The 25,349-nt window shown below is 54.1% G+C and overlaps 1 protein-coding gene across 1 annotated transcript in view; it reads left to right on the forward strand.

Annotated features, from left to right (window-relative positions):
• The window catches only part of AGAP3 (ArfGAP with GTPase domain, ankyrin repeat and PH domain 3), a 108,452-nt gene that overhangs the window by 15,919 nt on the left and 67,184 nt on the right, over positions 1-25,349 (forward strand). Inside the window, 6 exon segments of the mRNA XM_030008325.2 lie at positions 4,162-4,249; positions 4,399-4,484; positions 4,826-4,967; positions 6,988-7,122; positions 14,183-14,310; positions 23,840-23,995. Of these exon segments, the coding sequence (XP_029864185.1) occupies positions 4,162-4,249; positions 4,399-4,484; positions 4,826-4,967; positions 6,988-7,122; positions 14,183-14,310; positions 23,840-23,995 (735 nt within the window).

The raw sequence follows: 25,349 nt of genomic DNA on the forward strand, positions 1-25,349 counted from the left end.
CAACATGTCTTGATACAGAGGTTTCCATGGTGCCTACACGCCACATTTTACTTCGGTTTGCTGCCTCTAAGGGGTTATGTTCCTGAAGACTGTCAGTTCTGTTTGAGCTTGTTTATGACACCAGATAAGTATAAGACAAAGCAGAAGCGTATTTCAGCAAGACACAGGTCAGGATTTTGATTATAAGCAAACAAAGTGTAAATGCAGCCTTCATCCAAGTTTGAGAGCACAAAAATGTTGTTGGGAGTGTTTAATCTCTGATGTTGCATGGAGTCCCAGCTGCCAGGCAGCCTCGGGGAGCCACTTTCTTTTGCAAAGGTTTCCCCAGGGACCGGAGCTGTGGCTAGCCTCTGCACAGAGCTGAGCCCCGAGCTTCCCGCTCCGTGCCGTGGTCCCTACTCTCTACATCCCAGACTGCTCCCGCTGCCATTGGAGTGCGGCAGCGGCAGGGTGGGCTCGGCCGGAGGAAGGGGTGTTGCCTTTGTTAATAACTCGGGCTACAGCGTTTGTGTAGCCCTTACATCTCCGCAGATCATTTGGCTCCAGAAGCACGTGTGTGTTACCTGTGAGGTTTGCAGTCTGGTACGTGTTCTCATCTGTCTAAACGTGCTGCTTATGATCTGTAATTACTGTTGCGGGTGACAGACCTAGCAGCGATGCGTTCAGCCTGGGCATGCCCATGGGAGCGCGTCGATCCGCACTTCCTAGTCCCGGGCTCCTGGTGCTCCGGTCCCGCTGCTCGCTGGCTCCGTGCGGCGTGGGCGCGAGAGGCGCCGGCAGACCGGACGGGTTTCCTGCGCTCCTGTAGCGCGGTCTGCCACCGGCTGAGCACCCGCCACGGCGGGGCTGGTGCGTCTTCACCTCTCGCTAGGAGCCTGCGGGTAGCCTGGGGCAGGACCCGGTGCAGCAGGAGCTTCTGAGCATCTGGGTGAAAGCTGGAGAACCTGCCTGGTGGTGACTCACTCACCAAGCTCATCCCTTTGCCTGGAAATGGTTGGCCATAAACTTCTGTTTGGTGGCAGAGGCAGCTTTAATGTTCCCAGCCACTCCTCTCTCCTTACCCCCCGCTTCTTTCGGTGCTGGTGGGGCTGTGTGCGCAGCTGTACCGCAGACCTGCTCCGGCAACCGAGCAGCTTTGAAAATAGCACTGCAAACGATTGCCGGGCCGGACCACCGGTTCTTGATTCCTTTTGCTCCACAGTCGCGCAGACCGTGTCGGTGGCACAGCCAGTGGTGTAAAGCAAGGTGGGTGCAGGGGCAGGCGTGGGGTGCGACAGGACGGTCCCTGCAGGCAGCGTGGAGTGGAGCGCTCTGCTGCTGCAGTTAGTCCGCTTCTGGCAGCGCGGTCTGTCCGCCCTCTGCCACAGCCTGCCGCCTGGCTGTCACCACAGGTTGTGTCTGCGAGACCTGCCTATGGTCCCCGAGTACGGAGATGGGGAGTGGGTCTTGGCAAGTGGGGAAGAGCCAGTGGCTGGAGCTGAAATCGTCGTGGCCCAGGCTTGGACATCATGAGGAAGCGTTACCCGAGCGTGTTGTTGGGCTCTGGAGGCCCTGCCCCGACAGCGCGGCTTGGTCCTGTCCCCTCGTGCGGGCGGGCTGTGCTGGGGATGCCTTCCCCAGCCCCGGGAGCACGGGAGTGGGCACAGCCAAAGGCAGCGGGCCAGGTGGGGAGAGCAGCCCCCAGCCCCAGCGCACAGGACTCGGGTCTCTTGGGGCGACGTGTCCCTTGCCAGGCTGGGTCTGGGCTGAGCGCGCAGCAGGTTTCATTCCTGGTGCTCAGAGGGGCCGGGCTGTGGACGGGGTGAGGGTACGGCACGCAGCACCTGCTCAGGAAGGAGCTGGTCCTCGCTCAGCTGCGCGGGCCCTTCCCTGAGTTGGACGGCAGTGCCACGTCCACGATTCCGGGAGTTGGACTCGCTGGAGCCCGGGAGGAGGGTTCTCCCGTGACAGCAGGCAGATGGAGAGCTCTGACACCGCCGTGCCTTGTGCCGGTTTCTGATACCCAGGTGATGCTTAGAGACAAGTGACAGGACTTGGGATTTTGATTTTGTCTCTCGTATAGGTAAGTGTATGTGCTATTTTTGTGAATGCTGTTACCTTTTCAGTGCTGTGCGCCTGCTTGAAATTTTCATCATAAAGATACTGTTCTCTGCCTGGGACTTCCTGCGCAGAAAGACTCCCACTGTGTCTGGTCAGCACCTCTGCAGAGACTCTGATATTTCCAGCAAATGCGGGCACTCTGCACACATTCAGTGAATCTTGTGGTCTGGTCTCGTGGTGTGCTCAGGAAGGGCGCAAGGTCAGCGATGTGCTGCCAAACACTTTGGTGTCACTGTGCATTTGCTGTGAAGCAGCTGTGGACACGCAGGGCATGTTGGATTTTCCAGAAACACAGCAGCCCCACTGGGAGGTCTGCACGGGGGTGTCTCTGGTGGCTTCTATCTGGTAGATGTACCAGACCTCTTAAATCCCAGTGAAACAGCAAGTCCCCATAATCCATGCTAACTAATCTTGGGGACAGAGAAGGAGGATGCGTACAAAGGCCAATATGCTGGGCAACAAGAAGTCTGTTTCAGTCATGTATTCAGTGGGGCAGAGTGAACCTTCAGTAGTGGAGAAACCCCCAGGCTCCGGATCATGTGGGGCAGTACGGGCAGGTGCTCCGAATGGCCGTGTTGGTGTGTTGGACACCCACCCCCAGGATGTCTTCATGGGAGCACTGGGAGTGTGGTTTAGGCACAGGAGGAGGTGTAGGGTGCTCTAAAACAGGAGTTGGTTGCATACCGGAAGCTTCATGGTAAGGTCAGACTATCCAAAGCCAAAGGTAGGTTAGATGCTTTTTGGGAAGCCATGTGGAAAAGGAGCGGGAGCTCGCTTTGCCCAGATACAGTGAGCTGCGGCCCCAGCTCGGCCGGGACGGCTTCCTGGGCTCTGCATGGTGATCGGCTGGTAGGAGCTTGCCTGCCTTCTTCACCAGCCAGGGTTTTGAGGTGCACAGGCCTGTGTAAAAAGTGAGTTAGGAACGGCTCTTCTGGCTGCTGGCTGAGAGCACCTCTCCACAGGCCTGGGGCATCGGGAGGAGGTAGAAGAGCACGCTGCGCGTGAAGGGCACTGCCGCATCACCCCGGCGTTTCTACTTCAGCTCCATCAGAGGAATGCTGCAACTGAGGCTAGAGGAGCACGAGGTGGGCTGCTCAGTAACGCAAGAGCCTGCTCCACAAGCTGCATTGTCCCTGTGGCTGTGGGACATAGCTGTGGGATATAAGCTGACCAGTCAGAATTAGATTTTTTGCAAGGATGGCAGAAGATGCCCCTCTACCCCAGGACTGCTCTCCCATCAGCAGGCAAGGCCACTTGCAAGCCCTTAGGCACCAGAGGTGTTTTAAACCATGGGGAAAATGCTGACGTTAGGGCTGACCCATCCTGGGATAGCTACATTCATTTTGTAGCAAATTTGTAGGGTGATCCAGACTGACAGACCCCTAGCCTCGTGAGTTTCAACCCAGTTAAAAATTAGTGCTAGGTATCTTTATTTTTCAACTTGGTTAAAAACGGGTGCTAGGTGTCTTTCTGTGTAGGCAGCACAGCCAGCTCCACTGGGAAGCATGCACTCTGCTACAGCAGTGTCACTGCTGCAGCGAGGAGCAAGCGCTGTGCCTTGCTGCTGGTATCGGAAGCAGGAGCTGTACCAAATGCATGGCCAGTCTCCACTCTCGTTCTCCATGTGGCAGGTGCTGCCAAGAGCTGCAACGCCCCAAAATTTGGGATGTGTGGGCTGGGAGAAAAGGTTTTTTTCTTCTGAGTTGGCTGTGGCTTGGGAGGGCAAGTGTCCCCCTGAGGAGCAGGAGGACTGTGGGAAGAGCTAACGTGGTGCTGATGGGGCTGTGCCTGTTTGGGGGAGGACAAGGGTCCTCACCACCCTCCATCTGGGCGGCTGCACCCCGGTACCTGCTGCTCTGCCTGACTGAGACCAGTTAATGCCTCCAGGCTTCTCACCGAGTACCAGCTGGGTTGTGCCATCCCCTGTGCCCTCTCATGACCATCTCTGCCCATCACCGGCATTCGCCTGGTTACTGGTGGTCTCGCCTCGCAGGGGTGGCCTCGTGTCGAGGGAGCCGTGCTGGGCACACAGGCGGTGGGTGACGCATGCCTCTGTTTTAGGGCATCGTGGGGAACCTGTCCAGCGGCAAGTCGGCCCTCGTGCACCGCTACCTGACTGGCACCTACGTGCAGGAGGAGTCTCCGGAGGGTAAGGTCTGGTTCCCAGGGTGCCTGGGGGGTGGTCTGGGTCCTCGCTCCTCTCCCTGGCTCTAAAGGTGACCCCCCTCAACCGTCACTAGGGGTTTCCCCTACTTGCTCCCCCCCACACTTGACCTGCTGCTTTGCTCTTTTCCCCAGGTGGCCGATTTAAGAAGGAGATCGTAGTGGACGGTCAGAGTTACTTGCTGCTGATTCGAGATGAAGGGGGTCCCCCCGAACTCCAGGTAGGAGACGCATACCTCCTGCGGCCCCTTCCCACCCTGTCCTGCCGGAGGGACTGGAGGGCTCCCAGTGAGGGAACTACCTGGCTGCCTTTTGGGAGCCCGGTCGTGGGAGAACATGAGGACTGCGAGGCCTGAGGAGGGGCTGCCCCTATGGTGACTGTTGACCCCAGGGCCTCTCTGCGGTGCCAGGGAGCTTGTGCCACAGGGCCTGGGGCATGTGCCCGGCTGAGCCTGGCCTCAGCACCCCATGTGCCTGCCGTGTGGCTGCCCTTGCTGGCGGCTCCGGGCACAGGGCTCCAGGACGCTTGTCTGGGCTGTAATGGCTGGTGTGTCTCCCTCAGTTTGCTGCCTGGGTCGATGCTGTGGTGTTTGTCTTCAGCCTGGAGGACGAGATCAGCTTCCAGACAGTCTACAACTACTACCTGCGGCTCTGCAGCTACCGGAACACAGCGGAGGTGCCGATGGTGCTGGTGGGCACACAGGGTGAGAGCAGGGCGGCCGGGCTTCCTCCCCGCATCCTCCCTGCCTCGGTCAGGAGCACTGGTGACGTGTCCACACTGGCAAGAGAGCGCGGGGCACTAGCCCTGTGACTGTGTCAGGGGATCCCAGTCCGCAAGCTGTGCGTGGGACTGGGTGCTGCTGAGGCCCCTAGTCTAGGGCCCTGGAGGAACTGAGTCATTCCTTCTCATACCATGTCAGCTTTCCTGCAGAGAGCTGCCTTACTTCATGGAGCCACTTTTCTCTTTGAAATGCCCAAACCTGCTGGCATGGCCTGCCTTCCTCGGTTCTGCCTGCAGCAGCTGGGTGCAGGCAGGGGCCTGGGTATGGGAGCGTTTTCTGCTGGTGCATTGCCCTTCCTCCTCTGGGGCTGAGCTGCAGCAGGCAAGGTTTTGGGGAGATGGCTACTGGCTTTCAGCACCTCGAGAAGAGGCCTGAGCTGTGGAGCACCGTCTCCCCTGAGGTGCTGCCAGCACACGTGGATGTGGGGAAGAGCAGCAGCAACTCAGAACTGCCCTCCCCCTCCTCTCCCCTGCAGCACTGGGGCCTGGAGCCAGCTGGGACTGGGACGGAGGCCGTAAGGGAATTGTGATGAAACTGCAGCTGAGGCTGCCAGGGGGTGTGAGCAGCAGAGGAGACAGGAGACACAGTGCCTGGAGGCCCTGCTGGGCACCCCAGGCGTGCCTGGGCAAGGTGCTGCCGATGGAGAGGGGCTGCCCAGAGAGAGGGCAGTCCTTGAGCGGGATTCCTGCCTGGCACAGCATGCCTCAGAGGCAGCCTGGCCTCCAAAAGCTTTGCTGCGGGTTCCCAGGAGGCAAGGAGGGGCAGCAACGAGGGCATTGCTTCAGGTGTCTGAGCTCCGCTCTTCCGACAAGAGTGTCCTTCCTGCCTGTAGATGGTAAAGCGCAGGCAGGAGGGAGCCTGGGGCTGCAAAAGTTGTCTGGATGTAAGGGTGACAGCAGAGAGCAGGAGCAGGGGATGGAGGATGCGGGGAAAAAATGTCTTGGCAGGACCCAGTTCCTGAGCAGTGCGACCCGTTCCTGGTGAAGAAGAGACTCTGAGGCTGGGAAGACAGGCGGTGACAGCGGGAGGGGAGTCGCAGGGGTGTCTGGTCTGGACCCCAGATTGTAGAACAAAGTTGTTAAACTTTGGATTTTTAAAGATTGTGGAATTAATTTTAGGAATGAGTGATCTTGGGTCAGGACTGGGCTGGGGTTGCAGGCACGTGCTGTGGAGGCTCAGGAGTGGGGAAGAGCGATATGGCGGAGGGGTCAGTGATCGTCTTTGTCCCATACTTAGAGCCAGGTGAGGTCACAGCCTTGGTATGGTCACACTAAGCAACCCACTGGAGAGTTCGAGGAGGACTTCTTTACAGTGCAAGTTCCAGTACTCCTCTGACTCCTGAGAGGGTTCATTTACAGCCCCTGCCTGTCCCTGGCATGTCTTCAAGGAATCAGATTCCTCTTGGGAAGGTAGTTTTTCCAAAACATGGCAGCACTTAGCAGCCATCTGGGATACAAATTAAGCCTGTTTTTTAGTGTTGTCCACCAAGGCCTCAACTGTGAGTACACCCTAGCAGAGCCATCTTTCCAAGTTAAACTGAGGATGATTTCTCCCTTTTGATTCTTTAATATGTAGGGTATGTCCGTGAGACCTAAAATGGTTGAGACTGGCGAATCTATTTTACTCTGCAACTGAGGCTGCCTTGCCTTGCCAGCCACACCTCCTACTGGTTTCTGCCCTCTCTCTTCAGAAACATCAGTGACTGAATGGTTAGGAGAGTTGAATAAGGTTCATTTTAAAAGGTTCATTTAACAAATCCATTTTTCTACAAACATGGGACTTTGTTATCCAAGGCATTTATGGGAGAGGGGGTGTACTATGAAGGTGGGGATCTCAGTGTGTGAAGAGGGGGAGTGAGGGAGGCCAGGAGTGTGCCCTGGGACCTGTGGATAGATGAGACACGGGTGCTTGCTTTTTAACCTCCTCTCCCTTTGGTTTCCAGATGCCATCAGTGCCACGAACCCCCGGGTCATTGACGATTCTCGGGCACGGAAACTTTCCAATGATTTGAAGCGCTGCACGTACTACGAGACCTGTGCCACCTATGGACTGAACGTGGAGAGAGTCTTCCAGGATGGTAACCGCAGCCGGTGGAGGGTGTCCGGGCAAGCCAGGGCAGCAGTGCTGTCCCACAGAGGGGGCTTACACTAGACTGCTGGCTCTCAGAACGGCGTGCTGTCATGTCATGAGGCCAAGGGAGTTAGGCACGCATTCATCTGCAGTGCCGTTGCTTTACTCACGTAGACCTGGTCCAAGGAGTAGGGTGTGCTGTGTGTGTGGAAGGGTTCCTGTGTGTGTGGCACATAGGTGAACTGCACGTGGATGTGCATGAGGGACCGCAGAGCTGGGCCAGGCAGCACCTTTCTCCTGCCTTTCTTGCAGGGGCTGCCCTCTGGGTAGCCACTTGTTCCAGAGAGCAGAGAGGCTGCAGGGGACAGTTGCTTCCCCATAGTGGGCTTGTGCAGCACAGCAGTCTCTATGAGCCTGCAGAGGACTTGTGAGGCTGCAGAGAGGTTTTTGATTGCCTTTCATGGAGGAGAGGATGAAGCACAGCAGAATCTTTGGGTGTTGGAGGTAGGGGAGCAGCAGCTGAACAGCCAGATGAGGCAGCTGTTCCTCATGGGAACAGTGTGTGGGAGAGCATTTCTGCTTAGACTTGGAGAGGGGTCTGTGTGACAGGGATGCTGTAGGTGGAAGAGGAAACCTACGCCATGTCCTAGGAGTTCACAGTCTGCTTAAATAAACCGGGACCCTGCCCTGTAATGGGACTCCATATTCCCCTGTTCCCTTTCTCTACCTTGTCTTCTGGAGTGCAGCTGGGGATCTGTATTCAATGCGTGAGGAAGGGTCTGTGCGGAGCTGAGTGTCAGGACAGGACAGAGCTGCTTTTGGAAAGGAGGAGAGTTGTGCTGTTAGTGTTTGCAAGTGGAACAGGCGCATGGAAGAAAACTTGGAAATCATAGTGTAGCAGGACTACCTGAAGGCAAAAAATCCAGCTCGGTTCACTGCAGGACAGCAAGATAGGCTGAGGGCAAGACACAGGTCTGAGCCTGCCATCGGCTTCAAGTGCCTCCATCCTCTGAGCTGGAGCTGGTGGTCCTCCTTCCCCTGCATAAGTCTGTGACCTTCCAGTAATCTCCTGTTTTGGCGCGGAGGGTCATAGTCACAGTGCTGCTTTTCTTAACACAGAAGCATGTAGAGATGTTCCCCTCCCCTACTGCTGGTCCATCTCTGAGACAGTCTTAAGTCAGCCCAGAGAGCGACCTTGCAAACTGTCCCACCTGGCCCCTGGCAGGGAACCCCCTCGGCACCCAGCAGCCTCTGTATTGGTTTAGTATTCCTGGAGAAACTGGGGTGATTCTGTTGGGCAGGTTGCTTGTGAGTATCCCCTTCTTCCTCCTCCTTGTGAGGAATGGTGGGAAGGAACAGCTAGGAGTAGTTGAGGATAGTGAAGACCGCAGCAGACCTGGAAGGAGAGAATCTGCTGAACCAACTCAGTGGTTTGCAGAGCAAGTCTGGAGAGAGCAACAGCAGAGGGGCTGTGTGCACAGCTGGTCCTGGCTTCTGGAAAGCTTTGGCACTGTGTGTCACCAAATTTGTTCAGCTTATTCCTTCAAATTGGTTCTGTTGAGTCCCTTCTCTGAAAGGCAGCACAGTACAGTGAGGAGTAGCAGCCGGTGGGTTTGGGAAGGGGCTGGGGAAGGCACTGCAGGATTAGGTGCTGCTGGTTGTTAGACTGCTTCTCATGCTTTTTTATCTCAAGATGGAATGAATTGTGCTCTGGGGTTATTTTTTCTCTTTGTTGACTCAGAGCATAGACAACACAACTTTAAGCAGTGCGATGTGTGACGTGAAAGCTCTCACGTGAGACCAGGAGTCAGCTTCTAGCACCAGCGCTACTTAGCAAGCTTGGTGGGAGACCTTGAGCTGCTGCTTGAAGGCTCAGGAGTGAGTGCCTGCAAAGTGCTGCACTTCATCTTTTGTCTGGGTCTATTCACGGCCTGTATGTGCAGTCAGGAAGGAGGCAAGGGAGCGGGTTTGTCCACACGAGGAGCAGTGAGGCTGAGGAAGTCCAGAAAACCCCAAGAAGTGTGGTAATTGGAGACTATTCAAACAAAACTGATGTCAGTCTGGGCAAATGGTGATGCTGTATGGAACAAGGAGCATGGGCCACCCTGCCTGGAGGGCTGATGCTGTCCCTGGGCGAGTAAGCAGGGGAGCACTGAGTGGAAGTCTGGATGGATTCTTGCCTTTGTACAGGGCAGCAGGAGGACCTGGAGTGTTGTCAAACTCAGGTGACAGCACTTCAAAAGGACACAGAGAAACTGAGAACATTAAAAAAAAAAAAGCTGCAAAAATTAATCAAAGGCTGGAAAAAATACCTGATAGTGAGACACTAAAAGAGCTTATCCATTCAATAAATCAAAAAGAAGATTGAGAGGTGACTTGATTACGATATAAGAGTATCTACATACCTATCTACACAGGGAGAAAATCACAGATACTAAGACTCTGCAGGCTAGCAGAGAGTTAATGCTAGAAGCCAAAGCCAGTCTAATTAAAATTTTAAAGAATCCTTACTTTTTCTATTAATAGCCCTCTTTTTCATTAGTTGTTGAAAAAAATGCATAGGGAAGTGCGGTATTCTGCATCTCTTGTACTTTCTCCAAATCCAGAACAAGTCCCTTCATGGAAGAGACTTGCCGCATACCCAGATGACTGGTGCAGTATAGGCTGAGTGAGCTTTAATGGCTGGCAGTATACGAAGGTCAGCCTGGAAAACTGAGAGATCCTTCTGGCCTTTGAGTCTGTGTGTGCAGGATCTGTCCTGCTGTTCCCTGTGCCATGCTGTATTTCCTGCAGTAGGCTGCCTCTGCGTGCAGCGCCGCACACCTGCCAGTGCAGTTTTGCCAGTGTTGGTGCCCTTGCCAAGTGTGCTGCTCAGAGCTCTGGAGAAGGCAGTGTGAGAATTGGGAGTTGCAAATGGAGCAAAGGGACCCACCATCTTACAGGAGATCTGGAGTAAATCCCAGGTACTCAGTGCTCTCACCTGCCTGCTCTACTGCAGGACCACGCAGACGCTCCTGAGCACAGCTGTGGGAGGGAAAGAACGGGGCAGGAGATGCTGGCAAGGAGCTGAGGAGAGCTGAGCCCAATACATTGGCCCCAGACATCACTGGCATCTGAGAACTGTTCAGGGACTTCCAGGATCCAGTTTCAGGTGACTTGACAGGATGAGGTGTGATGAGTGGGTAAGTGGCTTTTCCTAATGAGCACTGGTGGGTCCTGATGCATCAGTTTTGGGATCTGGTCGAGCGCTGGCAGTCATGGATTGTGTGAGGAGCTTGCCCCGTGTGGCGATCCAGTTACGAGTCAGACCTCATCTTTATATGGTTTCTCCAACACAAGTTGATCAGCCCAGATTGTAGTAGACCTGCCCCATGCAGGCAGGGGAAGATGTTGGTTTTCCATAGCAGAAACGGGAAGACTTCACTAAGCTGTTGTCCTTGCTTTCATTGTACAGGTCTGTTTGCTTGTCCATGCTGTGCAGAGTGTATGCTGCACCTCTGTTCCCAGAGAGTTCTTCTATGCCACTGTCTTGTCTAACAACAAGCAATCACTGACAGCAAGTTAATGTCGTGCTGGCCTAGCATGACAGCTTGAGGGAGCAGCCATCCTACCTCTTGGTATTCAATTGAAGGCTGAGGCTAGCACTCTTCCTTCCCAAGCTGCTGTCTCTGCAAATGCCCCACAGTCTGCATGTGGTGCTGTTGAGCGTGGGTGAAGCTCTGAGGAGGAGAACCTCGGATCTTCACATTCACCAACTGTTCAGAGGTTCTCCAAGAATTGGGTGGCTCCAGCTATTGTGGTGCCCTCCTTCCTGCTCAGGCAGGTGCAGCAGAGACCCTTCCTCCACACCTAGAGCAGTTCCTGCGTGTTTGGTCTGAAGCAAAGTTTGTGGTTGTGTTGTGCAGGCATCTAGACCACATACATTACAGTGTGTGCCAGTGTAATTGTGTTGAATCTCTTGGAGCAGTTAAGGCTTTGTCTGGGCAGTCAGGCCACTGAAAGCCACTGTGAAAAGGCTGCATGGCATGCAGGAAAGGGGTAACTTTCTCCTTGCTCGTTTCTCACATGTAGCCTCGCAGAAGTCCCCCTGGAAACACTGTTCAGTGTGTGGGATCTGCGCTTCTCTCATCCTTTCCAAGTTGCTTCCAGCACCAGATGTTGTCACAGTTACTGCTTCCATGAAAAGATGGGACAGTCTGCCTGTGGCTTCAGATACCGCAAGGGGATGACCCTGGCACAAGCAGGAGGAGTGACACAGGTTGGGCTGTGTGCTGCAGTGTCTGGTGCCCCACAGACACCAACTGCAGTCTCAGAACTTCACCAAGTGTGAGCCCACCCTGAGGGGTGGCTTGGTGTGGTCCCCTCACTCACAGCAGAGCTCCCAGTGCGGTGGGAGGCTGGTACTGAATGTGCCTTCTGACTTCTTGGCTCTGGAGAGGTACGGTTAAAGGGCTTTCTTCTCAACATTACCTTCAGAGAGCTCCTGTGTGCAGAAATCTCCTAGAGTTTAGAGGATGCCAGGACAATAGCAAGAAGCCATTGGTGTGGGGATGCCTCAGTTCTTGGGCTTCATTTTAAGAATATTTCTATACCAGGCAAAGGTTAGAGAGCAAATTGTTGAGAGCCACTGGGCAGTGATTATCTCAGCGTTGTTCCTGAAGAGGAAGAATGACCCAGGCCTCATCCTGGAAGGGCACAGGAGGGACAGCAGCCATGCTGCCTGGTGCTGTGGGTGGCTTCTCTGGCTTCACATCTGCAGCAAGTCCAGGGTGAGTGCTCCTCTCCTCCCACTGGCCCTGAGCATTGGAGAAGACAGCCAGCGGTGCGAGGTGGCCTTCTCTCATGGCCCACCAGAACCTGCTGCTGACGTGCTGGTGTCATTGCTGCTCTCCATTATTCCCCCTCAGCCATAGGGCTGCAGGCTTGGACTTCAGCTTGAAAGCCCACGGGTGGTTCTGGCTCTTCTGCCTGAGGGTTTGTTTGGGTTTCTGCATCCTGAGTGGAACAGCTGAGCAGTGGGTGTCCCTCCTTCTGCTCGGGTGTGAGTTTGTTTGTTCCTGGCCGTCGGGGTGATGGACAGCATTGCCATGTCTTCCAGGACAGTGAGTGATGCTTCTGAGGAAGGGTTTGGCAGGAAAATTTCAACAGAGAGGCCAAGAGTTTATGTGCAGTGGGGTGTGCAAGGCGCTGTGACTCCATAAGGTGCCACTGCACCCCGAGGTGTTTTCTGCAGAGTCCTTGGTGCATCACTGGGGACCTTCATGTGCACCTTCTCTCTGTCCAGATACTCCTCCCAGAGCTGACCATTCCTGGCAGCGTCTGTAGAGGGATTTCTCCAGAACATCTAGGACAAGGTGCTGCGGTATGCTTTAAAATACTGTGTGATGCTCAAGTGGTAATACTCACAGCAGCACCGCATGTGACATTTGGCAAACAAATGCCAAGCAGTGTATCTGGACAGAGGTTCTGTGGACAGGGCAGGGCTCATTGGTTGTACAACTCAGAGTTGCATGTAGCAACCAAAGAAATTGTGATAAGCAAATGATCCCAGAGACTGGCTTAAGGGATGACAGAGATTATCCTTGAAGGAGTCTGGCTGATGTTCAAGAAGTGGAAGAACCTCTGCCCGGCAAGCAGAAACCTGAAGGCCGCCTCAAGATGCCTCAGTTAAGGGTTTGTGAGATTTTTACCACCACCAGTGTGGTCTTGCTGGCCTCATGATTAATTCCGTTGTTACCACTAATGGTATAGGGTGAGTGAAAAGGCAGAGCCTCTGTCAGGCTCTTTGCCCAGGACAGCAATTACTGAGTTTTTCTGAATCTTTTCTGGCCCCTGGGGTGCCTGAGCTTGCAACGTGCCTGGCCAGTGTTTGAAGGAGAGATGGTTCACACAGCGAACAGTGGATGAAGCTGTCCAGGGGAGAAGATGGAGGGGAGGAGAGCAGGAAGAAACAGCAGGTTAATGTGGTCTGTTTAGTGGGTGTAGGAGGGGTTCCTGCTATTTATGGGACTAATATTTAGTTTGGGAATCTGGGCAGGCTCCCAACTTTATCAGATGAGCAGGTAGCAGCGGTGGCCCAATACGCCTTCATCTGTCTTTGTATGGGACATGGCACTGCAGCTGTGAGGTGGCAGGATTTGGCAGTTGCTCTCGGCATCTGACTTTTCCAAATGGGTTCAGTCACACCACATGTGGTGCAACATCTTCTGTCTTTCTGGAAGGGGAATGTGGCGGCTCCTTTACTGCAAGGGTGCACGATATGAGGCATGCTGGGTTGGACGTGTGATGTTGCCAATGACTTTAGTCATGTTCATCTGAAAGGTTCCTTCTTCTGTGATGGTGGGTGTACCTGGCCAGTGTGCAAGAGAAAACGAGGAATGGCAGTGTGTTCTCCTGAATTCCCCAACAGCCCAGCTTGTTTGCTGTCATGCTCTTTGGTCAGGGTGTTTATGTCCAGAAAAGGTAGGAGATTGTGGAGGTTGAAATGCAATTCTGGGCTGTTGGGGCATCAGGCAGTGTGGTCACAGGAACTGGGAGAGCTGTTCCGCGTGTTAGTTTTTTGAACATCTGGAGACCGCGAGGGTCACAAGGGCCCAGACGGATGGAGGTGGCATTGCCCAGGCTATTCAGTTTGGTAACTGGCTCCTATAGCTGCTGTTAGGGGGTGACCGAGAAGTGACTCTGGCTGCCCAGGGATTCTTCTGCAGCAGCCCAGGGCTCTGGGTGGCTCCTTGGTGTCCACATGAAGTCACTGCTCAAGAGAGCAGGTGGCCTTTGGGGACTCAGCATGACCAGCATGGGAAGCCTGCCCTGCTGCCTGCTGGAACAGCCACAGACAAATGCTGTCCCCTGCAGCTGGGTTGTGTGGCAGCAGCAGGCAATGGGGATTGTGAGGTTGGGTGTTCTGCAGAAATCCTCCCTGTTAATACAGGGTGGCACAGTCTGAGCCCCAGATGTTGGCATCAGTCAGAGGAAGGGTTTGAGTCTCACTGAAGCCCTCCAGAAATCCATGGGTGGAGAAAGTTGCTTTCTGGACTCTGACCCTGTCCCTTTCTCCCTTCTTACAGTGGCTCAGAAGGTGGTGGCTCTACGGAAGAAACAGCAGCTTTCCATCGGCCCCTGCAAGTCCCTGCCCAATTCACCCAGCCATTCGTCTGTCTCTGCGGCCTCCATTCCTTCGGTTCATATCAACCAGGTGGGAAACTGGAACGGGGAAACCCAGGGACCCCACATGCTTCTCCACACCCCCTTAGTTCACTCAATACACAGCATGTTTAGCCTAGCCTTAGACTCGCACTACAGCCCTGGCATAGCTTTTGGAAAAAGCAGATAGTTGTCACCTTGGTGCTTCTGCCCGTCGCCCAGAATAGCGTGATGCTTGCCCTGAGGTCAAACTTTGTATCTAAACCATTTGGTCTAGCTCACGATTTCCAAAGATTGTGGTGTGCTTCCACAGACGCTGGCGGCAGAGCCGTGGGCAGTCTGCAGGGAAGCTCCTGGGCAGAGCAGAAGGAGGTCTGTGAAAGGGGCCTCAGTCTGGCTGCCCTGGCCAGGCAGGCAAGCCTGGCTGGACACAGCTGCCCACGGTCCTGCTCCCCCTGGAAGCGGGAAGCTGATGGTGTTCCGTGCATATACAGGCGGGCTTCTTAGGGGATGTATTTGTGGAGGGGCAAGTTCGGTGGTGAATTGAAGGAGTAGCGCAGAGGAGGAGGTTCTCCTCCCCTCTGCCAGAGGAAGGGCTCTGTGCTGTTCTTCTGGCACAGCGTTAGCTTGGCAGGGACTGCCAAGGTCACCATGCCGGGAGGATGGTGAAGCCAGAGGTGTTTGTTTTGTGACTCTGGAGGACCAGAACTGATGCAGGAGGGGCAGGTCAGAAACCAAAGCAGGCTGCCATGGTGAGTGGCTGGTGGAGGAGATCCTTTGGGCAGCTGCCTAATTGCACTAGGGCTTTGCTGCAATTTCCAGCACCCACATAAATGCTGAGCTGGCTCTCTGATGAGGAAGGTGAGATACTGGGCTCTGCTGCTCCTCAGGGGCAGTCAAGCCAACAGGTTCCAGCTCTGAAGCAAGTGGCATATGAAATCACAGGATCTGTAGGAAGGACTTCAGGAAATCTGTCTGCCTGGCATGGTGCTGTCAGACTGAGAAACAGCAAGTGTAGCAGCTGGGTTTATGGAAGATGGGATACAGCATAGCCGGAGCAGCTGTGGGCCCCTTGGCTGCCTCAGCAGTGAGCAGCACTTGAAAGTTTTTGAGGAACAGAGTAGCTAAGGACTCAGAGGAGAATGTAAAGCTGAAGAACATGCAAAGCAAGTTTAGCAAAACAAATTCCACCAGACTGACACTTTTTTTTTCATAAGGGGACTGGCTTTGAACCTTAGGGTGTATCTGAGCCTCTTAAGCCCTGGGAGGACTTCTGGTATACCACCACAGGGGAGATTGTTCCTGTACAAACTTGAGTAGTGTCTGCATCCACTAGTTGGACCCTTACATAAAGAATTTTTAAATACCTACCTGAAGTTTATACCTAACTGTATAGGCTTCTAAAGCTGGTCTGTGAGTAGGTGTGTACAGATTTTTGCAGAGACCTATGCGAGCTTCCTGGTGCTCTAGGTCACCTGGACCCTAGCAAGTTCAGATAAAGCCTCTGTGTGCAAGAGAATAGGCTAAGCCCTGCTGACAGCCAGAGCTGCCTGATGAAGCTACATAGCTTTCTGATCAGATCTTGCTTGTGTCCAGTGGCCTTGGGATACAGGCAGAGTGAGCACAGACAGCTGCTTGCAAAACATATGCAGCCATACCATCCCCTGCAGTATGTCTGGATATGGGTGCTTTTTGAGAAGTTTACTAGGAGGCATCAAAGATGGAGAGCAAAGTCCAGGGAAAATGCAGATTTGAGTGTACCTGGTAATTTGAGGATTTTATTAGCAGACAAATTGTAAACAGTCAGAGACTGGTTTGGAAGGAGAGGCAGTCTGCACTGAAAGGGGAAGCACGGCAGAAGATGGCCAAGGGCAGCGTTCCTCAGGGAGGAGCTGAACACTTGTTTAATATTTTCTTCAATGTCCAAAGCATGAGAAAAGGGTCCTAACAAATAGGTACTAATGGCACTTGCTGTGCCAGGCAACGTGTTTGTAGTGAAGCTAAAAACGTGTTCCCTGTGTGAGCGGTGTGGGAATACCAGACTCCTCATTCTGATTCCAGTCGTAACTATGCATTGAAACTGGTGTAGGAACAGCAAAAAGCAAGTGGAAGGCAAAAGAGACCCTAACGCAAGAGGAAGTTAAGGACTTGGCTTGTTTAGCTGAGGAGAGCAAAGGCCAAAATGGAACAAACCTAACCTCTAAAATACACAGCTGTGAAAGGAAAGACCTTCTTAAGAAAAGAAGGTGCTAGAACAAAAGGGGTGGATTTAAGACTGGCCATGTGGAAGCAAAGTTTGGCCATCAGAAGAGGTTTCTAACTGCGTGTCACGAGCTTTGTTAGAGGTTTTTGCTCAGAAACCTCCCTACTTTCCTTTCCTTCCTGCAGAGTACCTTTCAGCCCGGTTTGCAGACGATGTCTGTGTAGAGGTGAATGCTGGTTCCTTGGCTCTGAGGCAGGACCTTTACTCTCAGTACCTTGCTGTGCTCCTGGGGCTTTGCCGGAGGGACCTAGGTGGTTCTGGTGGGAAACCAGAGCTGTTAAAGGGAAGTAATGCAGCGTGCAGCTAACAGAAAATTGCAGCTAACTGTGGGGCCTTTCTAAGCCAGAAATATTTATTGATTGCCTGGGTTGTAGCAGTGTCAGCAGTAATGATAGGTCATGTCCTTCTGGAGCTTCCTCCCTCTGTCCTCCCTCCCCCTGTATATGCTCTGTGCCTGTCTAACACTGTGTCCCTCCTGCTCTCAGCAAACCTGGATGCCACAGTGAGGATCAAAGTTAATTTCTGTTCTCTGGGTCTTCTGTGGCTCAGCCACAAACCCTTTCAGTTCCCAGTGACCTGCTGCAGTAATCTTTGCTGTGGTGTTTGCACATCTCTCTTCCATTACAAAAAGCACTTCTCCTAAAAATAGAGTATGAAGTAATGGAACTGGTGAGTGATCGTAAAATGCTGTGAAGTATTTCCCCGTTCTTGCTTGGGCTCAGGAATGACGTTCTGGAACTGCTTTCCGCTGTCCTCGGAGAAAATCAACTGGCTTTGAGAAACACAAGCTTACTGATTGCTGATGTTTCTAACACGGACCTGGGCAGAGGTGCATACGGGCTTGCTGCCCATGGAGGAGGACACACATCGAATAGTGAGCACAGTGACCAGGCAGTAACTGCAGCAGGGATGCAAAAGAGCCCAGAATCGCTGCTCGGGAGTGCACTGTGATGGTGGTGATGCACCAAAGGGTATGGTCTCCAGCATGACACAGGAGAGACCTGGGTGCAGACAGCTCTGGAGTCCTGCCGGGCGCTGCACTCCAGGTCTGGGCTGCAGAAGTGCCGGAGCCTCTGGGGGGCTGGGTGATGGTGTCCTCTGCTCCTGGCACTGAGATAACCAGTGGGGCAGCTCTGGGAGGAGATGGACAGACTGTACACTGTTAGGAAGGACGAACGAGAGAGTGACAAGGTCTTTGCGGAGTAGTGTTGTGTTCTGTCTTTTTCTACCTGAGGGTATGGGCCTCTCGCCAAGGTTTCCTACTTGCCTTCGCAAGTGAGAGAGTAGGAACTGGCACAGGGAAAAGGATCTCAAGGAAGGGTTTGGGAACACAGGATTTAACATGGAGATGAGGTGGAAAGAAGCCAGACAAAGAATACAATTAGGAGCTTTTGTTTGCCTTGTACCACAGCTAGGTATTGGTGTACGCAGGCAAGACACACACACACTGGGACAGAAGGATCTCTTTCTTCTCAGTACCACTTGTGGGAACAGCGGGACTGGCATTTGCATCTTGAGTGCTTGGCCAGGAGGAGCCCTTGGAAGCCTGTACACTGCTCTGTCCTCGCAGGGCCTGATTTTGGGTGTCGAGAGGTGCTGCCTGCAGCTCCTGGCTGTGTGTGGTGGCAGCATTGCTCTGTCCCTTCCAGGCAGTTATGGCATCTCAGGCAGTGTTTCGTTCCCCTTAGCAGGCTGCCTTTCTGACGGCTATTAGCAACAGCATTCCCTTCCCCCTGGATCGTCCCTCTTCCCTTCTGCTGGTAGCTACAGTTGAGGTCTGCCTCCCTTCATAGCTTTGTGCCCAGAGAGGTGATCGTACCATCTGAGAGGAGAGGAATGTTCTGCTCGGTGCCTGGTCTCCTGGCCCATGCAGGCAGGGACAGCTCTGTCTTCTGGAGCTGTCAGTGAAGGCAGCACTTGTCTTCTGGAAATAGGAACAAGTGGTCCCTACAAAGGGTTGCTTATGGCAGGCAGGAGCTGGGAGCCAGCCCTGCCTCTCGTCATAGTCCTGGGGACATCTTTTCTGGAACTAGTTTGATGCTACTAGTTGAGCCAAACTAACTTTTTTGGAAACGGCCACTGCTTGTCTGGTCTCCTGACAATCTGGCCAGTCCATTGCAATTACTGGGAGAGGAGATACCCTAGAGGACCCTGGTGATTTTGTCACCCATCTCTCCAGAGGACTTTCTTCTCCTGGTGTGAGGTGGTGGCTGGTTTCCAAACCTTTGTGACTGAGCCAGGTTCCCAAATTGGTGGGGCTCTGGGACAGCGGTGCTGTGCGAGGTGTTTTGGTGTCCTTGCACAGTGGATGATCTTCTTTATGAAACAGTTCTTGAACCAGCCAAAGGCCCTAGTTTCATTTCTGTCTTTGGGAGTTTGGGGTTTTTTGCTTTTATTCCACTGCGGTGCCTGGTGCCTCAGAGGACACTACTTCCATCAAGGTGGAGAGGAAGGGAGCTGTAGTAGCAGGTCAGCTGTGATCAGGGTTTTCCACCAGCACTCACGAGTGTGCCAGACGTGCTCATCAGGTCTGTGACCCTGAGTACCGTGTTCAGCATCTCCCTGGTCCTCGCGTGGCAGGAGCCAGGGCCAGCCCCAGGAGTCCTGCACGCTCCCTTGGGGATGCCAGGTCTGTCCCTCGGGCCTTCCTAATGGCTCGTGGGATGTGGATCTGCACCCATTTGAACAGACACCTCAGATCCCCCAGGACCCCAGCTTTCCCCCAAGGAAGGCTCTTGCTTGCCTGCTGGTTTGGGCTCTCCTCTCTGGTGTCCTGCCCGCACCCATCACTGGGCAAGCAGGTTAGATGGGTTTAGGAATCCCATTCCTCGGCTTGGCCTTGACTTCCACCCTGCTCCCTTTTCTGGCAGCTGCCTGTCCCTTGCCTGCAGGGTATGGGTGGGAGTTTCTCGGGCCAGTGGATGCTTGCAGTACTTGCAGAGTTATTCCACCTGATTTCCTTACTGTTGCTACCCCTTTCTCCATCTTTCTTCAGGGACTCTGAGATGCGTTTAGGAGTACCCCAGACTGTGGGATGAGTCACCGTTGCCTGTTTGCTGTGGGACAGAAGTTTGTCTTTCTGCCAGGGAACTCATTCCCAGCAGCTGGCAGGAGGTAACACAGGCACCCCACACAGATCCCTGCAGGCTGGCGGAGTGAACTGCGTAGTCCCCCGGGCCCTGGGAGCCGCTGCCAGCCCCCGCCGCGCTATGTGGGTGCCCGGGTGTCCCTGGCTCTGCTCTGCCGTCCTCCTGGCGCAGGACGGCCCAGTGTCACAGCTTCACTCTGCTGCCTTGGCCTGCGGTCCTGCTTGGGCTCTTCAGTGACAGCAGGAAGTGCATTTACCGAGACTTTAGTAAGAGAGCAGATGAAAGAGGTGGAACGTTACAGTTTGCAAGTGAAATGAAACACAAACGGCAGCTCACCTGTGCTCAGTAGCGAGTGCTTCCCTGCCTGTCGCAGCACGTTTCAGGAGAGTTCGGTCAGCGCGTGTGTATTGGCAGCTGAAGCAACGGGTGTTTGCATTTCCTCGTGGAAGCCTGTGTCCCGTAGCCTGCTCAGCTTGCGATGCTCTCCATTTCATGGTCTGTACACTCCTCTGGCTTCGTCCCTGTTCCTGTGCAGACACTGAGTCGGTGGCTGTTGTTCATTTGCACTCTTCCGTTCAGAGCCCTTCCCAAATTTCACTCCTTGTTCCACCTCATGCCTTTTTATGCTGAGAGTTACTACATCTTAACTTCAGCTGAGTTCTTCCCTGCTGAGGTACCCTATGGCACTATCGATATTCTTTGAAGTTCACGATATTCACCCATTACATACTAATGGGAAGGATTTGTCCCATGTGCATTTTACTACGTTTTCAGCTTCTGCTGCGTTCTTAGATTTCGATAGCGACCACAGGTGGTTGTTCAAGTGGATCAGCAAAGTAGCTGCCAGGAGCAAAAATAAGGTGTTTGCCCAGACCTGTCATCTTGTCAGGGTTCTCCCACATCCCTGCTTTTTGTTCTGGGTCCCTGGATCCCTAGTGAAGTCTTGGAGCAGTCTGCTTCAGTTGAGCAGTGCGGTGGCTCAGGATTGCCCGTGTAGCCAAAGGCTGCGCTGCTGTCTGCCTTTGGGGGAATTTCTCCTCTGCCCCCAAACTCACAGGATGGTACCAGTCCTCACACTTACCTTTGTAGGTTGGTGCAAGACATCCTCCAGCCCCAGTACCTTTCCTGAGGTTTGGGGGTCTGTGGGACACCAGCAGGCTCAAATGCTTGTGTCCTTTCGCACTCAAGAACAACAGTAACCTTGACTTGTCTTCAACACTAGGCAAACTTATGGGCTAAGGAAAATTATTCCAGCCAGGCAAAAATTACAAACAAGGTTACAGGGAGTATGTAAAATACAAACCGCAATTTAGCAAGATTTCTTCGTAGGAGCTTTAGCATCCATCACCTAACATCCACAGGTTTGTCCCAGCTGCTATGGCAGGAGCTCAAACTCCTTCTTCTGAACTTCAGTTCAGCCTCTTCTGAACTGAATCCTTCCCACAGTCATAGCTTCATAAATGTGCTGACAAGGTTACTGAAATATGCAGAGCTTAGCCAGGAGACTACCTCAGAGTGGTTTCTGGACTCCTGGCAGCCTTGCCTGGCTTACCTTCCTGGGCAGTAGGTTTTCTGTGTTGCAGCATTGGCCATCTCTTCCCTCACACTTTGAATCTTTTTCTTTTTTTGGCATGGTTCACACATTATGCATCAGTTAAATACTGATTGTACCTGCATTGTTATGCCTGATCCTAAACTTGAGCTGTCTCAGCAAATTCTCTTCAACTTGGTAGCCCTAGCTTTCTGCATCTGTTCCTTCATCACAGCATTTGCAGAACACTTCTTCATGCAGTGTTGAATCCATGGTTTGCAGGAGGTCTCTGTTCACGGTTCAGAAGTCACTGGCAGGGTGGCACGTTGCTTCGCTTCTCCATGTCCCTGGTGGTCCCCGCTTCCCTGGGACATGGCAGCAGAACTCCCTCGTTCAGTGCAGGTTCGTCAGCTGGATGGCCTGCGGAGAAGCTCCCTGGTGACGTTCACCTCTCTGGATGGAGTGCCTGGCCTTTTTTACATGCGGAGAAGTACAAGCAGACCGGGTTCCTGCTCCTTCTGTGTTTCAGAGCACCAGAAGCTTTCCTGTCTCCGGACAGGCTTGGGACAGTCCGAATCCTGTACTGGCAGGGAGGCCACCTGCTCACAGCAAGGCTTTCCTGAAAGCCACAGAGCAGCCGCATGGCCTCCAGCTCCTCGGTTTGAGCCACACGTGCTGCCAGGCTGGCAGCAGGTGGGAGCTCAACCAGTGAGTCCCTTTTGGTACGAGGCTCCCTTTCCCTGCTGAGCAGTCAGCAGGGCTGGGCAGGCTGCGGAGGATCTGTCGCTTGGTGCTGCCCTGTCTCCAGCATGGTGTTAGGGTCTCCCAGACCCACCTGGAGACAGTGGCCTTCAAGGACGTTTTGTCAGCTCACAGGCTTCACCTCCCTGCTGTGGAAGGGTGTTTTGCTCTGGTTTCAGGCAGCACCATGCTGCAGGCAGGCTGTTGTGGAGCTGCTCCAGAGCCTGGGGTAGCCCTGGCAAGTAGGGGCATTGTAACTTCCCAGAAGCAGCTGTCAGCTCCCTGAACGTGGCCATGAAGGAGGTCCATCTCAGAGTCCTTCCAAAGCAGGATTTCCCTGCGGCACACTTGGCTGCCCTCAGTCAGAAGTCCCTTGCTGTGCCTCAGAGAGGAAGAAGTTGGGCTGATTCTTGGATGACTCTTTCCTCTCTTAAGAGAAGTTCTCTTTTGTGTGTCTTCTCCCATTTCTCTCATCAAAGATGAGACGATCCATAGCTTGAGTGAAAGTGCACCCTTTCTAGGAGACTGGGCTGTGGGTCGCGGTCGCTGCTCTGCACGCACAGTGTCTTTCATGCTTCTAACGTTTCTTAACTGCTTGTCTCAGAATAAGGCTCAGGTTCTTGGAGCACAGTGTGCACATGCGGGTGTTTTCTCACTGAGCACCTCTGGCAGATCCTCATCCCGCATGTGGTTGCACTTTCTGCTCTAAGCAGTAGGTGGGAGTGGAGGAAGCCCCGAGGCCGTCGGATGCTGCTGCTCTGTGAGCATATGAACTGGGAGGAGGTGGGCTGCTCCCTGCAAGGGGTGCCGGAGCTCTCCTAGCCTTCTAGGAGCAGCTTCTTCAATGTGTTTTTGAAATACTGTTCAAAGATCAGCAGAACTGCCAAAGAGAGCTCAGGCTGGCACGTGCCTTGTCGTAGTAAGACGTCCTGGGCTGCAGATCTGAAATGCTTTTGTGCAGGTGTTGCTCCTTGGGACCTCTTGTAAGCTCATTTCCAGGTTGTTGCCCGCAGAGGTTGCGTGAGCAGAATGCGAGTGAGCACCTACTTGTCTGAAAGAAATGCGTTGCTGAGATGGTTGCGCAAACTGCGTGGTTAGATCTTCCCCTCTCGCTGAAGTCAAGCGAGTTGTTAACGAAGACGCAGTGTGTTGTCTGACATGTTCCCAGACATGGGCCACTGCAGCCAAGGCCACGGTGGTCCACAGGCTCAGGAAGTTTGTGCCACCCTTGGCGTCTGCTTGGATAAACCTCAAAACCAGCAGCAGAGATGCGTTTTACATAGAGCGTGAGCTTGACTTGTGGCAGCCTGTGCTTTAGGACACCAGAAAGGCGAAGGCTTGAGTCCTAGGGACACAGATCCCTGTTGGTATTGTAGCTGTCATCGTGAGACAGGGAAGGGACCAAGTGGGACTTGGAGCCAGGCAGGCTGTGGGCTGCCTTGCAGCTTCACGTCCAATGGCCTCTGCAGAGAGGAGGGTTCCCACCAGCAGACTGTCCAAGGGATAGCTACACCAGTCCCGTGTTTTGGAGAGGGAGCATGCTGAAGTATCCCCAGCCGTGCCCCTCCGAGAAGAGAGCCAGCTGCTGCTATTTGGAGCTGCGTGGTTCATTGCTGCCTCTGTGCCTTTGCTCCAGCCTGTGTGGAAGGGCTTCCCTGGCTGCCGGCCGACAGCCAGCAGTCAGGTCTCTGTCCATTTGCTGCTCTTCACTGTTGGTGTCAGAATTTTAACATTTTACCAGTGGAAGAAACTAGAACAGAAAGAAGGGAAACGGCTTTCCCAAGATCCCCCGTTGGGCAGGAGCAGTGCATGGCATAGGATGTCTCCCCCGTCCCAGTCCTGTGCTGCACCTCCTTGCCCCTGGTGCATGAGGCTTCCTAGGTGGAAGGTGTTTCCACAGTCGTGTCCCGGGCAGCTGCTTGTCTCTGTCTGACTGTCCCATCTCATTCTGCCCTAGGCCACCAACGGTGGAGGAGCCTTCAGTGACTACTCCTCCTCTGTGCCCTCCACACCTAGCATCAGCCAGCGGGAGCTGCGGATTGAGACCATTGCTGCCTCCAACACACCCACCCCCATCCGCAAGCAGTCGAAGCGGCGCTCCAACATATTCACGGTAAGTGACACTGGGGTTGGAGAAGCTTTGGGATGAGTTTTCTGAGGGTCAGGCAAGGAGAGGGGAAGGGAGTGGGTCCGCAGCAGTCTCGCCCCACAGACTTCCGTGCGCTAGTCTCTAGGTGAACCTTGCTGTGCTGGCCAGGGAGGGATGGGTGGTAGGGGACACAGAGCGGGTGCGTGGGGGGTATCCCCGCAGGAGTGTGCGTGTGCAGCAGGGAGGGAGGGAGCCTTCTGTGTGTGCAGGGACTGTGGTGCCGAGAGCTGCTTCTGGTGGGGGGGTGTGTGCACAGGGGAGCGCCTGAGAGCAAGCCGTTCCTTGCACACATAGGAGTGTGCAATGGGGTACGCTCCTGTGTGGGTATAGTGTGTGTGCGTGAGCAGAGCTCCCCGATCTTTACTGGGGAGAGCTGCACTTTGTGCATGCACAGCACCAGTGACCTCTGCTGTTCCTCTCCTTGGGGCCGTGTCCCCCGAGCGTGGTACGAAGCCCCTGGCGACTGGGCCTCCTGTTTGGTGCCAGCTGTGCTGTACCAGGTGGTGCTGTGCAGAGCTCGGCACGTGGCACTGGGCCCCACTCGCTCCAGTACCCAAACCCCGCATCTGTGTGACTTGAGCAGTGCGCCTGGGAACTGCTGTGGGGCATGGAGGGAGGGGAGGCATTAGGGACCCAGCAAAGCCATGGGCCCCAGGTGATACAGGGTACGTTTGCAGCTATTATCTCTGCTGGTTGAATTGCAGCCTGCCTCTCAGCACGCTCTCACACCATGCACACACCCGTCCACGCAGCGTGCACACAGTCCTGCCCACACACTTACCCTCGCTGTTAGCGCAGCCCGTGAGCTTCCCCTTGCTGTTAGCGCACACATACTCCTAGTCCCCGTGTCTAGCGTAGATAGCCTGTGTTCCCCATGTAAATGTGCTCCTCTCCCCCTGGTGCCCCTGTAAATGTGCTGGGCTCAGGCCTCTCTCCTCCCCATCTAAATGTGCTTTCCAGCCACCATTGCTCAGTACACCCGTGTCTGCTGTCTGTGGAACTGGCCACCACAAAGTCCTTGTACGTGTTGCACCATGTTACCCTGTGTGAACAGCCGCCATTGCTCTGGACCCAGACCACATGAATTCACAATGTCCCATGCCCCATCCCTCCCACTGCACTGTTGGCACCCCAGATTCCCCTGACTCCTTGTGCTGGGACTGTACCCATCTCCCCCAGCTTCTGACATCCTGGAAGCATCTGCTCTGATGTCCTGAATGCTCCATGCGCTCCCCACCGTCTGCATCTCATACGCCTCCTGGTTCTCCATGTGCACGTGTTCCCAGCCCCTCCGCAGCGCACGTGCTCGCCCCTGCTC

Source organism: Aquila chrysaetos, chromosome 3, assembly GCF_900496995.4.
Source record: "Aquila chrysaetos chrysaetos chromosome 3, bAquChr1.4, whole genome shotgun sequence".
Lineage (NCBI taxonomy): Eukaryota > Metazoa > Chordata > Aves > Accipitriformes > Accipitridae > Aquila > Aquila chrysaetos.